Here is a 17390-nt window from a genome sequence, read left to right as displayed (position 1 = left end):
GCCTTTGGGATGCTCAGCTATGGGTGGTGGATTCTATAGCTAGAGGAAGCCAGGCCATTGGAGAATTTCTTATCTGGACTAGGGAGGGAAGGCTTTCCTTCAAATTGCTTTCACTGACTGCTCTTGGCGTTATCACATTGATGTACACGGAGAAAGCACACAGGCTGATTTTTGAACTTTATTCTTGTGTTATAAAAGTGGAAAATGTTTTTATTATACAGTATCACAAAGACTAGTACCAGCATTCCTTTCAAATCTCCCAGTGAGAAATCAAGCCCTCCCGAGCCACTCATTTGACTTTTATTATCGTTGTGAGGACTATGGAATGGGCTACATCCCTACCTTCATGTGTGTAATAAAGTTAAAAATTAAATTTGGTTTTCATTTCTAACAAGTTCATCTGATATTGGAAGGCATTTGGGGGATCATTGTCTTGCTAGGATTATTTTTTCTTGTCCCTCTCCTGTTGTCTCACTGTTAAATCCCTTTGTGTTCTGGATCTTGTGTCAAGGCTGCCAAATCCTTTCGGAAACAAAGAGGACTTCGCTGCATAAAGCGGCTTTTCCCATGGAACTCCCAGTTTTGATTTATAGACTATCTCTTCAGTGGAAGTCATTTCCCACCACTGGGCCCTGAGTAAGTCCCAGAACTGATTAGAGGCCTGAGGCCTTGTCCAAAGGCTCTCCGCTATCTTGCCTAGGCTCCAGAGACCCCAGTGTGAAACCTGTTTGCTGATATGAAGTGGCTCAAAGTCCTTCGCATGATCTCTGACATCCACCCTCTTGCCTGAATCAGTGAGCACATAACTCACGTAAACTATTTGCTTTGGTTTCCTTAAGGTTAACAACATTTGTTTATTTTACAAACAATAATACATTTTTCAGCAGTTACTCTAAGTATGTATAAATTTAATTCAGTTCCATTAATCAGGCCAGAGCGCAAGATGGTTGCATGGTTCATTGGATCCCAGGGAGTGCAGATTAGTTATTGGCTATCACAGCTATTGGTTATCACAGTCGCTATTCTTAATTTAAATGGTCTGTATCTCTATGGAATATGCTCAATAAAGTGCTTAAAATAACTGGGTTATTTATATCAAGGGCCTCAATTCACTCTAGGAGTTGTCGTGTTATTTTCTGTGAGGTCAATTTTTAAAGTCAGACAAACTGAATAACACCGACTTCAAAGGCTAAAAGTACAAGAATGTGGGGACTGTGGATTTTAAAAATTGGTGGTACACATATTCTCATCATTGTTGATGTCCCCTACAAGGGCAGGACTAAGACGCTGGGAACCTGAGCTCACCCACTCACTGAGAGGACTACCTACGTAAGCATATGCACGCAGAGATGCCTACAGTGAAGCAGCAGCTCAGTTACTTGCTCAATGCATTAACATTTTTCTATAACAAATTCGTTCAAAGTTTTAGCCAGTTCATAGGAAAGAGATTTTATAAATTCTGGACCTATCAAGGTATACATTATAGATACAGTTTGAGGAAGAGCAAAATCTAGCAAAATTATTCATGAAGGACACCAAGTTATACATTTACCTCCTTATTTTGATATAAAAATGGTCATCTGGTGTTTAGAAATGAAAATATAATTAGTGTATTTAGTTGCCTTCAATAGTCTTCCTAAATTAAACCTGATGGTTTGGTAGCCTTTCAAAAACAAAAAAAAAAAATAGTGAATATCCCAGACATCCGTTAAAACATAGCATAAAAATATTCCCCTGGCAGCTTTTATTGAGCTCTACACTCTCTGTTCCTCTCCCTGCCCCCCCCCACTCTTCGACCCTCTTCCAAGGTCCCCATGCTCCCAAATTACTCCAGAGACCTTGTCTTTTTCTACTTCCCATGTAAATTAGACCCATGGATGTCTCTCTTAGAATCCTCATTGTTGTCTAGGTTCTCTGGGATTGTGATTTGTAGGCTGGATTTATTTGTTTTATGTTTAAAAACCACTTACGAGTGAGTACGCATGATAATTGTCTTTCTGGGTCTGGGCTACTTCACGCAATATGATTTTTTTCTAGATCCATCCATTTGCTTGCAAAACTCAAGATGTCATTATTATTATTATTATTATTATTATTATTATTATTATTATTATTTTGCTGTGTAGTACTCCATTGTGTAAATGTACCACATTTTCCTTATCTGTTCTTCAGTTGAGGAACATTTAGGCTGTTTCCAGGTTCTGGCTATGACAAACAATGCTCCTATGAACATAATTGAGTCCATGTCCTTGTGGCATGATTGAGCATCCTTTGATATATACCCAAAAGTTTTATTGTTGGAAAAAGGTTGTTTCCTAATTTTCTGAGAAATTGCCACACAGATATCCAAAGGGGTTGTACCTAATCTTGTACTCCCACCATCAGTGCAGGAGTGTTCCCTTTACCCCACATCCTCTCCAGCATAAGTTGTCATGGGTGTTTTTGATCTTGGTCATTCTTACAGGTGTAAGATGGAATCTCAGAGTTGTTTTGATTTGCATTTCCCTGATGACTAAGGAGGTTAAACATTTCCTTAAGTGTCTTTCAGCCATTTTAGATTCCTCTGTTGAGAGTTCTCTGTTGAGGTCTGTACTCCACTTTTTTTATTGGATTATTTGTTCTTTTGATGTCCAAATTCTTGAGTTCTTTAAATATTTTGGAGATCAGTCCTCTGTCTGATATGGGGTTGGCAAAAATCTTTTCCCATTCTGTAGGCTGTTGTTAAGTCTTGTTGACCATGTCCTTTACTTGACAGAAACTTATCAGTTTCAGGATAAGCCATTTATTAATTGTTTCTCTCAGTGTCTGTGCTGCTGGGGTTATATTTAAGAAGTGGCCTCCTGTGCCAATGAGTTCAAGCGTATGCCCACTTTCTCTTCTATGAGGTTCAGTGTGACTGACTTTATGTTGAAATCTTTGATTCATTTGGACTTGAGTTTTGTGCATGGAGATAGATGTGGATCTATTTTCATCCTTCTACATGCTTTATCCAGTTATAACAGCACTATTTGTTGCATATGTTTCTTTTCTCCATTTTGTATTTTTTGCTTCTTTGTCAAAAATCAGGTGTTCATAGGTGTGTGGATTGGTATCTGCATCTTTGATTCAGTTCCACTGGTCCTTTTGTCAGTTTTTATGCCAATACCAAGATGTTTTCAGCATTGTAGCACTGTAGTAGAGTTTGAAGTCAGGGATTGTGATGCCTCAAGAAGTTCTTCATTGTACAGGATTGTTTTAGCTATCCTGGGTTTTTGTTTTTCCCTATGAAGTTCAGTATTGTTCTTTCGAGTCTGTGAAGAATTTTGCTAGGTATTGCTTTGAACCTGTAGATTGCTTTTGGTAAGATTGCCATTTGCACCATGCTAATTCTACCTACCCCAAAGCATGGGAAATCTTTCCACTTTCTGGTGAAATCTTCAATTTCTGTCTTTAAAGATTTAAAGTTCTTGTCATACAAGTCTTCTACTTCTTTGGTTACAGTTACTCCAAGATATTTCATGCTATTTGTGGCTATTGTGAGGGGTAATGTTTTTACGATTTCTTTCTTGGCCCATTTATCATCTGTGTAAAGGAGGGCTACTGATTTTTTTCAAGCTAATCTTGTTTCCTGCTACATTACTGAAAGTGTTTATGAGTTGTAGAAGTTCCTTGGTAGAATTTTGTGGGTCGTTTATGTAAACTATCATATCATCAGCAAATAATGAGAGTTTGACTTCTCCTTTTCCAATTTGTATCCCTTTGATCCCCTTTTGTTGCCCCAGCTAGGGCATCAAGAACTCTATTGAATAGATATGGAGAGAGTAGACAACCTTGTCTTGTTCCTGATTTCATGGGATTGCTGTTTCTCTCCATTTAGTTTAATATTGCACAGTCTTCATCCTTAATGCCTCTGTCAACCCTAGATTTCCAAGATCTCTGTGGCTTTGCCCATCAGTTATGACTGAAAATCACTTTCCTCTCTACTTCTAGCAGTTGAAGCAATTTTGCTTATATTTGTTTTTGAAGATAAGCTATAGAAGTCAAGAATTTTCAAATAGAGTTCTTTGGAATTCTTTATAGTAAGAAGGTATTATGAATTTTAGCTGTCAGCAATGTGGTGTGTAATCTACTTCCTACGACAACTGTAACATATAATAACATATAATTCAGATGCTGATCCTTTCTAGGGATAACAAATATTCTCAATATTGAATCACTCATTAGCTTGTTGCCTGAGTATATACTTTTGTAATTTTAATCCTATTCTTATAGTTTTGTATGTCATTTATAGTATGGTCTTTTAAAGTTAATTATGAAGCTGCTCTGCCCAGATCCATTCTCCATATACCATTTGATTACCACTGAGTCCCCCAGGAATGAATTAGCCACAGGGAATAATGAATAGAGGACAAAAAAACACACCAATGAATTGCACCAAGTCAACCTTGCAGTTTGCCCCAAGGCCCACATAACCTACACAACGTTGTGCAGCTAATCAGAACACCCATGCTCACAGGTCAGAGAAGACTGTTTTGAAAATTAGGCTGTTTTGGAAAATAGCAGGCTTCCTTAATGACTGAATCTATCTATTAGCCTAGAATCTACTAACAATCTTTATTAGGTTCAAACTGCCCTCATGGTACAAGGTCAACTCTATAGCTAGGTTGTTCCAGAAGGCATCTTCAGATTTATTGTTATGGCCTGGATGGACCACACCTCTCAGTTCCAGACTCTAACTTTATGAATGAAAAAAGACTTGGGCTTGAATGAGGTTTATAAATCTTTATGCATCTAGCTGGATTCCTGTTCTCCTCCTATCCCATCTTTTTATGTCCACATTTTTTCTTGCTATCAGATGGTATCATTCTCATTCATCTAATTGTTCAGACTAAATTCTCTACAGTTAAACTGGATGCCTCTCTTCTCTCATGCATGAATGTAAATCATGATATGATGCTTGTTGTCACAGTCTTTGAGATCTCGCCCTTGTGATGGTTATCCTGACTGCTACACATTGACAATTTAAGACATACATGACCTACATCTGTGCTCTCCTGGGGGTAGGGTCAATGTTTGGTAGCCCAAGTGCCTAGTGGAGTTCCTAGATGTATTTAACACATGGATAAGGAATACTAAATGACACATGGGCCCAGCTCCTCATAAGGAAGCTAATAAATACTGAGAAAGTATTAAGTAGGCATGATAGCGAACACCCAGAACCCAAGCCCTAGAGACACTAGGGTAGGAGGATCTCACATTTGAGGCCAGTCTGAGTTTTACAGGGCCTACGTAAAATAGCAAGAAGTGGGAGTTGGAGAGATAGCTCAGAAGTTAAAAAGGAAAACTGATAAAACCTTTACAATGATAGATTTTGCTTTAGCATTGTTAAAGCATAAGTGAAGGGGCTCTTCTGGACCAAGATTCTTCACCAGGGCACTGAAAACCAGATAAAACCCGAAGGGAGTCAATGATCCAAGCATCAGTTCATCAAACTGAACCTTAGAAAAGGTCAGTTTAAAAAAAAAAAAAAAAAAAAAAAAAAACCAGGAGACTCCAGTCAAACTGCGTGAGTCTAATAAGGAAGTCCCATGTGCCCTAGCAATTAAAGAAAAGCAATTGAAAAACCATCAACAACTTGTACTGTTTCTGTTTTCTTTGCCACTTGGACTTCTATGAAGCTAAACTTCTCTGTCCAGGAATGAAAACATCCCTTCTGTTCCGTGGAACAAGGTGTTGCCTAGTCTACAGTCACATGTACAAAGTAACTAGATATTTTTTAAAAAAATGCTATCCTCACACCTTTTGTGTTCCTGAAAGCATTTATGTGTAAAGAATCATTCCTTCTCATACTGCCCAGGTAAGACTCATAATCCCCTTGTTTACCTATGATAGGGTGAGACACAGACCTGCAAACGACACTCTTCTCTGAACTGCCTTCTTTCCACTGTTCCACGTTTCTCTGGGCTCCTGAGATTTGGTCCACTTACGGACAGGTAAAATATCCCTGGTCGTATCAGTCATGCGCTCTTTCCTCCCACTTTCCCCACTCAGGTCTTCTCTCCTTTACCTATTCATATCTATGAAAATAAACCCCCGCTTCTCAAACTCTTTGATCATAGCCCTTTTATTAAAGATACACGGTTCCCCCAAATGCAATAGCCTTTGAAGATAGCCTTCTTCTTGGACTGTGCCAAGCCATTTTCCCTATTGCAACAGCATACTCTCACTACAGCAACAGCCACTTTCCCTGGTGAACAAGTCCCTTCCTTGTTTGCAGGAATATTTTCAAATAGTCCTTCCTGGAGAGATGGTTCAGCAGTTAAGAGCAGTGGCTGCTCCTCCAGAGGACCTGGGCTCAGTTCCCAGCACTCACATGGCAGCTCATAGATGTCTGTGACTCCAGCTCCAGGGGATCTGACACCTTCATATCAATGCACATAAAATAAAGTTAAATTACTTTTTTAAAAAACCAAATCAATAGGCGGGTAGTGGTTGTTGTACTAAATCTGCTGGTCTATCCTGTCACCTGGCTACCCTGCCCTGTCCCTTTAAGAGACAAGCCCCGCCCACTCCTAATCTCCCCATTCCTGCCAAGGCAAGTGGATCTCCAGCCTCCACTCCATCTCTCACTCTTTGGCCTTCTTCTGAAGAGTTAGCTTCTGCCTCTCTCCTTTCTCCCCTTCTCCATTCCCCCTTCTTTCTTCTCTTTCTCGCTCTCTTTCTCTCTCCCCTCCACTAAATAAACTCTATACTCAAGCTTTCTCTGCTGTCTGTCTCTCACCCGCTGTAGCCTCGGGTCACCTTCACCGAGAATAACACTGGTGCCTGGTTTGGCGATGCTCTCTCTGTGTTCCTGCCACCTGCAAGCTTGCAGGCTGAGGCACACAGGGACCCTGGACCTGGACCATTTTCCAATTTCCTGTGTTTGTTCCATAGCTGCACACAACGCTGTATATATTATTCCAGACTAAAGAAATCAAAGAGTTTCAAATATTTTAAATTGGTATGTACTTTTAAATCTGTTACAACATACTGTATATATAATCCAACTCTGCTTTAAAATACATTCTATATAATGATAAAAAGTTAAGGTTATAAAAATCTATTTCAAATTAACAAAAGCTAAACTACAGCCTTCCCTGTAAGCTGTTCTTCACTATTGTCAGTTTTACCGTTAAGCTTCTATTGCAAATGGTTTTTTCTTCTTTGTTTTCCACAAGCATAAATCACACCTGTTAAGATAAAAACCAGTACAGTCAAGCTTGAACCCAGCTCTCCAGGCAGATTCTATACTGTAGTCATAACTTATCTCTACCTGATAAGCAACCCTCAAGTGCTCAGAGATCTGGGGAATATGGCATTTAAATGTTTAATTATTTGAAGACTTTTCATGACAAAGAGACAGATCGGCTCCTAGCAGCAGCACTTGTTTTCTCCAAAGAAGACAAAAGACAGATGAGCACAGGACAATGTCCATCTGCAGTTTGCTTCGCCAAGTGAACATGCTAACCACTGGGAAAAACTGCCCTTCATCTAAAATCCTGAAGTTCTCCAGATAGTGGACAGAATCACTGGAATCAACTGCCTAGCTGCTCAGGGCAAGGTAGGTTTGTCTTCCTACAGATTTCCTAACCCACAGGATCTTCCAAAGCCTCGCAGGCTCTGCGCTAAACAACACAAGACAAACACAGTCCTGATGCCCTTGCCGCCCTTAACGACCATGAAGGATGCTGAGGAGTGGCTCTAGGTAGCAATTTGAGGTAAGTTCTATGTCATTTTAAAATCAATAGCTCAAGTACAATTTTATCCTTCTCAAAGATCTGTGATGTAATTTGACAGCTGAGAAGTTTTTGCCTCACCAAACAAATTTCAGTATAACTTCTTACTATGTTCTAAATGAAAGGAGTTTCAAGATGTACAGAGGCAAATTATTAAGGTGTATACCTGCAAGTTTTAAAGGTCTGAGGACAAATGCAAGTTATCACATTTCTCTCTCACACTGCCTTTCATAGTCTTAACATTTATCAATAAAATACGGAAAAGCTATTAATCTAATGCTGGCAGAGTACCACTGGTACCACCACTGCAAGATCAAGATTTCAAATTCTCTTCGATCCTTTCCTAAAGATACTTTTCATTGTACAGAAGCATCTTTCACAGTCATTCTGGCATAAATATGCTGCTGCTTATACAGTGTATATGTCTAAAACTTATGTTTTGCAAACTCAGAGAATTCTTACAAGTTCCAGGGAGCAAAATTAAAGGTAAATCTTTAACAGGTCAGACACACACCTCCTCAATTACCAAGACCTCAATTACCAGGACCTAAAGAAAAAAAAATTTTCTCCCTAAACTAAACCTTGTCCTCTGCTATACCAACACCTTGCCAGGTACAAGAGACACTGGACAATTCCAGAGCACACCACAAGTCCTGGACAGGAGTGAAGCAACCAGCTACCCCAGGACATGACCAATACCCTGCTTTCTCAGGTCCCCCAAGACTTCTACATCCACAAACCAGCAGGAAACAGTTTTAAGAACCCAACACCCTTATCCCCTTAACCTGCCATGCCTAACTCCTTGCCTTTATTATAAGAGAAATGCAGGAATGTTGTACTAAATCTACTGGCTTGTCCTGTGACCTGGGTACCCTGTCCCTTTAAGAGACAACCCTCCCCCTTACTCCCAATCTCCCCCTTCCTAGAATGGCAAGCAGATCTGCCTCCTCTCTCTCTCTCTCTCTCTCTCTCTCTCTCTCTCTCTCTCTCTCTCTCTCTCTCTCTTCTTTCTCCTCCTCCTCTTCTTCTTCTGCTTCTTCCTCTCTACTTTCTCTTCTTCCTCTTTCTTTCTTCTCTTTCTCTCACTTTTTCTCTCTCCCCCATGCATTAAATAAGCTCTATATCCAAGCTTTCTCTGCAGCCTGTCTCCCACTGACTTCAGTCTTAGGTCCCCTGCCCCAGCCCCTAGTGGGAATAGCCTTGGGTCACCTGCACCAAGAGTAATAACAGTGGTAGTGCACGCCTTTAACTCCAGTACTTGGGAGGCAGAGAGGATCTGAGTGAATTTGAGGCCAGCCTGGTCTTCAGAGTAAGTTCCATGACAGATTACAAAGCTACACAGAGAAACCCCATCTCGAAAACAAACAAACGAACAACAACAACAACAAACAACAACAAATTTCTTTATTGACAGTTATCACCTTATTTTTATTTTATGTGTGTGTTGCCTGCATGCCATGCATACAGTATAGGGATAATTCCCGCCCCTTAGGGGGCGTGTTCGCCTCGGGCTAATGTTAGCCTATAAATTTGGTGAGTGGGCTCCCAGACACTGCTTCTGCTTTCCTGGTCTCTGCGGAAACGGTGGTTCTGTAAGTCTATTTCTCCATTAAAGCTGTATATATTTTAGCAATCTGTCTGCATTCATTTACGCCGTTACAATACAGTGCCTGTAGAGGCCAGAAGAGGACATTGGATTTTCCTAGTACTGGGTTTATAGATAGTTGTGAACTGTCATATGGGTGCTGGGAATTGAACCCAAATTCCCTTGAAGAACAGCCCACATTCTTAACCACTGAGCCATCTCTCTACTTCTAGCTATAATCTTACTGACAGAATAAACTTTAGGATTTCACTGCCAAGTTTGGGATGTAGCTCAAGTGAGAGAAGTGAGCCTTTGTTCTCCTACCTCTGAGAGCTGCTGATTACTTCCCACTGTCACTTGGGCAGTCATTACTTTTTATTATGAGGGGTTTCTCTTTACATGAGGTAAAATCTGCCATGTGTAAATGCTACCCATGAATTCCTCCTAAAACTGTGCAGAATAAATTTTTTTTCTCATGAGATAAGCAAAACTATTATCCACTAGATGAGACAGGCACTTTTAGAGTCAGAATCATATTTTAACATAATTAATACACCTTTAGTGTCCTTTCATTCATTTCAGCAAGAATTTAGGGACAAATCTGAGCATGCTCAGATGCATTCCTGTCCACCATTTTGGCCTTTTAAACATGCACATGACTTTCAAAATTCCTTTTGTAAATTGTGACCTCAAACTGAGCATGTTCAGCAATGTGCACACCCTTAAAGTGTTTTTAAATGAGTATGCATAACCTTCTGGAATAAAGTCTCTATGAGTGCTTCCTTTGTGGGTGGAAGGCACTGACTTGGAAATAATACCTCTTCTTGCCCTCACCCCATTGGTAATCAATCTTTTCCTCCTCTGTTTTATCTTGGTTGTGCTTATTTTGGCTTTGTATTCACCGGGATGTGAATCCATTGTGTTTGGTTACATAATCAAGTATCTGTGGTGCCATGGTTCCAGGACTCCCTGAAGAAACTAGAAACTATGGATGTTCAAATCCCTAATATAAAATGGCATATGATTTCCATATCATTTATACACATACCCTGATGTATTTTAAATAAAATGTAGATAACTCAGTTTGTAGTCAAATGTTTCACTATTAACAAGTAGTTGCTGACTGTAGGTGCAAACTCCAGAGGCTTATTTTTTAATTATTTTTTATTGATTTTTATTGAGCTCTACATTTTTCTCTGCTCCCCTCCTTGCCTCTCCCCTCCTGTTCAACCCTCCCCCAAAGTCCCCATGCTACCAATTTACTCAGGAGATCTTGTCTTTTTCTATTTCCCATGTAGATTAGATCTATGTAAGTCTCTCTTAGTATCCTCATTGTTGTCTAAGTTCTCTGGTATTGTGATTTGTAGACTGGATTTCTTTGCTTTATGTTTAAAAACAACTTGTGAGTGAGTACATGTGATAGTTGTTATTCTGGGTCTGGGTTACCTCACTCAAACTGATGTTTTCTAGCTCCATGCATTTGCATGCAAATTTCAAGATGTCGTTATTTTTTCTGCTGTGTAGTACTCCATTGTGTAAATGTACCACATTTTCCTTATCCATTCTTCAGCCGAGGGGCATTTAGGTTGTTTCCAGGTTCTGGCTATGACAAACAATGCTCCTATGAACATAGTTGAGCACATGTCCTTGTGGCACGATTGAGCATCTTATGGATATATACCCAAAAGTGGTATTGCTGGGTCTTGAGGAAGGTTGTTTTTTTTTTTTTTTTAATTTTCTGAGAAATCACCACACTGATATCCAAAGGGGCTGTACCAGCTTGTACTCCTACCAGCAATGCAGAAGTGTTCCCTTTACCCCACATCCTCTTCAGCAAAAGTTGTCATCAGTGTTTTTGATCTTGGTCATTCTTACAATGTAAGATGGAATCAGAATTGTTTTGATGTGCATTTCTCTGATGACTAAGGATGTTGACTTACATTTTTATTCACAAATGCAGAACCCCTCAGATACAAAGAACCAACTACTATAGTCAATTTTCATAGGATTTCATTCCTTAAGTCTCAGTGTTTCTTTTCTACAGTATTGTCTTCTTATTAAATAATTGTGCTAGTAACTAGGACATCTGTCATAGCATTCTGAAGCCCTGGTTAGCAGAGAGCATAGAAGAGGTCTGTTTGTTGCTACTAGTAAAAAAAAAAAAAAGATAGTGAGTATGACAGGATTTGAAAAGGAACCCGCCGGGCGTTGGTGGCACATGCCTTTAATCCCAGCACTCGGGAGGCAGAGGCAGGCGGATCTCTGTGAGTTCGAGGCTAGTCTGGTCTACAAGAGCTAGTTCTAGGACAGGAACCAAAAAAGCTACGGAGAAACCCTGTCAAAAAAAACCAAAAAAAAAAAAAAAAAAAAAGAAAAAGAAAGAAAGAAAGAAAGTAAGAAAGAAAGAAAGAAAAGGAACCCATATCTACATAAATTAGAAATACTGATAAATCAATGAGAAACTCAGGGGGGTGGGGAGGAAGAGAAGATAATGATGAGGAGCAGGTTGCTGGGTGTAGCTTCCTGATTTGACCATTTTATCACCCATGAGTCAGAGAAGAATGGTTAACTCACTGAACAAGTAGACAAACCCATGCTATGCTGTAGAAATGCTCAAACATAAAGTTCTCAGGAAAGTGGAAGTTTAACTGAATGATAAGAAAGAATAGATCAGCCCTAGACAGACATTGGTCTGGAAGAATTACTATTGGCTCTGTAGACAAAAAAAAAAAATACACTAACATAACACTAGCTGACACATTTTGACATCACATCTGGGCAATCCAATACTCGATGCCATCAAGATTCTGAAGACATCAGAATTATACATCAGAATTATAATACCCCAGAAAAAAAGCCTTTTCTGCTCTAACTTAACTCCTTCTTGTTAAACACTTCTTTCAGAATCATTGCAAGCTAAAGATACATAACAAAACAAAACAAAATCAAAGGCTACAGCATGCGCAAGACAAAAAGAAAACTGCTTCCCTATGCAGGGAAGAACTGCAGAGGCATCCAGGTTAGAGAAAAGAGGACCACTACCTCAGCAATGGCGGCAGTTAGCTAGGCTGTCTTCTTTGTTGTTGTTGTTTTCTTTTGATCAGAAGAAAAAAATGTCTTGGAAGCGAAGGACCTGGGAAAAATCTATAAACACAAACAAATTTTACACATGGCTGTAAAATTTATTACAAGTAACACCAGACACCCAAGAGCGGGTTAAGTAGGGAGGATGACAGTAACCTACAGACAGGTAATGATACACAAATCTGTTGAGATACAGCTCTGCTTCCATCTTCCACAGGACAAATTCAAGGAACTGTCATTGCGACCCTAATAAGAAAACTCAGCACAAGCTACATAATCACAGACTTTGGTGTGATTGCTGGGTGGTCTTTTTAAAAACATTCAATCAGCAGCAGTGAGGACTTGGAGAGAGCCCCAGATAGACTTGAGGCTGACCAGGATAGTCACTTCTGTAAGGGCAGAGGCCCATAACAGTCCTGATGGCGTCTCTGTAGCTAGAGAATGAGAAGGAGGCTGTTTCGTCACAGGTCAGGAGAAGGCAAGGGTTCACCATTTTTACTGGAAAAGGTAGATGGCACAGTACTTAGGCCCAAGGGGAGAACAAACCAGGAAGCAAGCCTGTCCACAAAAGCATGTCCTTTCTTGTGGGGTCTCCACAGGAACAGGGGCCATTAGCAAAGAATATTTGGGAATAGGTAGGAGACACTCCCTGCCAGCCAGTTGAAGGCTTTAACTGGGTGTGATGTGGGATCATCCTACGGCATCAGAGCAGAAAGACCCCCAACCTGAGAATATCAGGAGCACAGATGGTGAGCTAAGTGGATTCCCTCAAGAACCAGAGAGCAACAGCCAGGTCACAAGCAAAAGAAGGCTCAGTAAGTTAGGAAGCTGAATTACTACAAAATAATGGCAAAAAAAAAAAAAAAAAAAAAAAAAAATGAAGAACACTTAGTTCAGCTCCTAAACCCTGCTAAAAGAAAAATTCTGATTTGCTCCTAAAATCATCTGGAGGTATTCAGGAGATTTGTTTTAAAAGACAACGTAGTAGCAGAAATAGGAGGTACAGCGGGCCCAATACATCAGGAGACAGTTCTCATTGTCTTGATACTCAACAATCCCCTAGTTCTCAAGAGAAAGGAAGTGCACGTCTTAGGGCTCATAATGGGAGTGTAATCACAAGGCAGAAGGAGATCAAAAGGGTTCTTGGTTAGCAGCCTTTGTAGTAGGTCTAGTGGGAAGGGGCACAAGTACCCCCACAGGCTGAGGATTGGCTAGTCTGAGTTTCTTCTAGGCCCTCGGGTGTAGGGACTTTCTGATTCTCATCTCTAGGTGGAGATGAGGGCAAAGAAACAGTGGCTCAGAATATGAGAACTTTCGGGGGAGCTAGCTGAAGAGGGAGTACCCTAGATTGGTTGGTTTGTGTTTCATGAATGTATTTCACATTTTCTGAAATTGGACAACACTGAGAGGGTCATGTCCTTCAAGCTTGGCACCAAGTACCAGGACACAGAAAATAAAATAAAAAAAAACTTGGTGAACTGAAAGCCACCAAACAGTGGCAAAGCCCAGGTCCTGCTTAGCACATGCCACACCACCACTAACCAAAGGAAGATTGGAAGAATGGCCATGCTAAGTGGAGGACACTTCCGCTAGGAAGGTAGAATGCTACATACCTGGATGAACAAAATAGCTTAGTAAAAGCTGGTCACGCAAGCATGAATACTGAGTTCAACCCCCAGGACCCACCTAAAAAGCTTGTCATGGCAACAGATTGCATGTTCTTGCAATCCCAGCACCAAGGAGCCAGTGATAGGGAGGCTTCCTGAGGTTTCCTGGCTAGCACACTAACTTCCTAAATGAGGAGAATGGCTGCCAAGATACACAGTGATAACCTCTGGCCTTCATACATGCACAAGGCATGCGTGTCAGTTATGTACAAACACACATAGACACACAGGCGCATACCCAAGGAAAGCTACAAATCTTTTGAAACTCGGCAATATCATATCACATTACACAAGGCTAACTCGTAAGTCACTCCTTAGTATTTATTTAAAATCAATAAGAGCCAGCATGGAAATATTCATTGTGATGTCTTCATTACTTGGATTGGAAAGGGACTAGTCATCCATCAACAGTTAGGTGGATTTACAAATTGAAGTTGTTTATAAAATATAATTAGAAAGCATAAAAAAAGGAAACAAAATTCAACACATACAACAACAGGGATGAAACCCAGCCACGTTACCTCAGACGAAAACAGATACAGCTTTCAGGAGAGTCCATTTATATCGTATCTAGAAACAAGAAAAAGAACCTACAGGGATAGAAATCAGAAAGCAGTTTCTTTGACAGACAGAGCTGAGTGGAAGTGACATTCGTGACATAATTTGGGAAATGATGACTTGCTTAGATAGATGCATATAACAATCAAAATTTACAAGAGGGACTAAAGAGATGTCTCAGTGGTTAAGAACAGCTGTTGCTATTGCTGAGGATCTGAGTTCAGATATGGTACTTCACAATTGTCAATAATTTTGGTTTCAGGGGGTTCAGTATCTTCTACTGACCTCCATAAACACTGCACTTACCTAGTACACAAACATCCACACAGGTGAACACTCATACACATAAACAAAATCTCAAAAGAACCCCCATTACCTGACTAATAAAATATGTCTGAATTATTTCATGAGACACATGGATCAAAAACAAAAGTTTAATCAAAATATGGGAGAAGAAACTTTGTTCTCCAAACAATCTGGTGTAAGAATTAAATCTTATTTAATTGGGGATCGAACTCAATTAAGATGTTTTGATGCTGAGACTCTGGGTTCAATTGCTAGTGCCAATAAATAAAAAAGCAATGGGATGTTCAGAGGAGGCTGTCACATTGTCCTGGCTGCAAAAGTTCCCTCGAAGGGAAAAGAGCCCTGAAGCACATGAGCCATCACAGAGGTTTAGAACTACTCTTTGCACAAAGCAAACCTCTTACAAAGTCATTTCTATCAACAAGGCGTGGAGGAAACAATGGCTAAAACTAAAGAAAGCATCTTAATTCAACATAAGTAGATTTCTATAAAACAATCTGGATAGTACGCAACTACCTCCATCTGATATGAAGAAAAAAATATCACTGTTCATATGTGTGTGTGTGTGTGTGTGTGTGTGTGTGTGCATATAGCGTAGAGAAAAGGCCTAGTAACAGAGGAGGCTGGGGAGACAGCTCAACCATAAAAGTGCCTGCTTCACAAGCCTGGGAACAAAGTTAATTTCTTAGAATTCACATTAAATAATCTGAGCATGATAGAATGTTCTGATAACTCTAGTGCTGGGGAAGTGAAGACAGGAGGATTCTTGGGGACCACTGGCCAGTCATACTAACCCAATTGGTGAGCTCCAGTTCAAAAGGAGACCTTGTCTCAGAAAAGCTGGATGGTATTTCTGAGGATGATATCTGAGGTTGCCCTCTGGCCTCTGTACATGCATGCACACATGTACATGCACAAGCATATGCATGCGCACCACACATGCACACACATGCATACTTCACATACGCAAGTGCACACACGCACACACACATACACATGATCACATACACACACAATCACATACGCAAAGGGAGAAAAGGCTAGCTATTATGTCGAGGTCTCTTTCGAATTCCTCTAGTTCCTTGTGACCAGCTACCCAGGGAATTCTCCAGTTCCACCCCAACATCCAGCCCCAGTTCAAGAAAGAAGACAGAAGCACGAGCCAATCTGTAGGAGAATGTCTGCCAGCTGCTCATGGCTGGTTCACAGTCACTTGCAGCCAACCAAAATGTCTGAATTCTCCAATCCCCATGGAAAGAACCTTTTTGGATTTGTGTACGAGGTGAAGCAGGTGGGTAAACACACTCTTTTGCTGTTCTTTGTGCCATGCTTTCTTCCTGTGGGACATTCGCTCTTGTGTGGCTTTTCATCTATTTTGTCTTTGTCAGTTTGGACTGTAAAGTTTGTGAGGAGGAAGCAGAAACGCAGTGTTTCTCACAGAATCAGTATTAATGCAACCGTGCAATGCAATGGACTCTTCTAAATAAAAGAAGATACTCGCTGGGTCTTAAATAGTGAAAAAAAAATTAAAAGGATGTCAACTAAGTGCACAGGCATTCTAAAGAATTAACAAAGCTACTCTCTGAGTATAAAAAACTCAGGAATATGGAAATACTTAGGAACTTTAAACAAACACCCAAATCCCACTCAAAAACAACAGCCGCAGCCCAGGCCTGTAATTGCAGCACACCAAGGAAGGCGGATTACCACGAGGATATATTAAAACTAAGTCTTCTGAAATATGACTAAACAAATACACCAAGCTTCCTACAAAACTGTAATATATGATGTCTATGTCCATGGAATATGAAAGATGAAGCTAAGCAAGAAACAATTTTAAACCTTGAAATTATACTACATCATATTGATATATGGGACGGGAAGGAGGGATGAAGCATTATGTTTATGTATAACTGTATGTAAGACAAAGAACAAGGCAATTGTGAATAAACTATTTTTCCTGACTGCAGATGAACAAGCTAAAGATGAAAATTTTATCTAAGAAAATATTCCAACCTTTAGTGTACAATTTACCACATGGCAAATAACATAATTCTTCCTGAAAATCATGACAAAAAAGTCCATATACATAGTGTTCCTTTCAGTTGCCAACGTAACTTTAAGCCACCCTGCAAGTCATATTTTTCAAGCTTACAAGTAAATATGCCTATGTGGATGCACAAGAAACCTATTAAAGATTTGTTCATGTAACTGTGAACACTTTCTTTTCTTTTGACTTTTTATGTGTTTTTTATTTTATTTTTTAATTAATTAATTTTTTAATTTATTTATTAAAGATTTCTGTCTCTTCCCCACCGCCGCCTCCCCTTTCCCTCCCCCTCCCCCAATCAAGTCCCCCCTCCCTCGTTAGCCCAAAGAGCAATCAGGGTTCCCTGCCCTGTGGGAAGTCCAAGGACCACCTACCTCCATCCA

General features: G+C 40.1%; 2 protein-coding genes across 5 annotated transcripts in view; one reads left to right on the top strand and one right to left on the bottom strand.

Moving 5' to 3' along the window:
* The window catches only part of Zpbp (zona pellucida binding protein), a 390789-nt gene that overhangs the window by 198931 nt on the left and 174468 nt on the right, over nucleotides 1-17390 (top strand). The gene's annotated exons all lie outside the window — the stretch shown is intronic.
* Nucleotides 1-17390, bottom strand: part of Vwc2 (von Willebrand factor C domain containing 2) — a 150064-nt gene that overhangs the window by 74227 nt on the left and 58447 nt on the right. Inside the window, exon 4 of one of the 4 annotated variants that reach the window (XM_050141055.1) lies at nucleotides 12407-12486. The exons of the other annotated variants lie outside the window; for them this stretch is intronic. Coding sequence (XP_049997012.1) covers nucleotides 12443-12486 — 44 coding nt within the window. The 3' untranslated portion in view covers nucleotides 12407-12442. Of the gene's footprint in view, nucleotides 1-12406; nucleotides 12487-17390 lie in introns of those variants that run through there. 4 annotated transcript variants of the gene reach the window in all.

The sequence above is a fragment of the Alexandromys fortis genome, unplaced genomic scaffold (genome assembly GCF_014885135.2).
Source record: "Alexandromys fortis isolate MF-2015 unplaced genomic scaffold, M_Fortis_MF-2015_v1.1 scaffold_7, whole genome shotgun sequence".
Lineage (NCBI taxonomy): Eukaryota > Metazoa > Chordata > Mammalia > Rodentia > Cricetidae > Alexandromys > Alexandromys fortis.
Note: the sequence above shows the minus strand (reverse complement) of the source record. Positions and strands in the feature narration are given on the sequence as shown.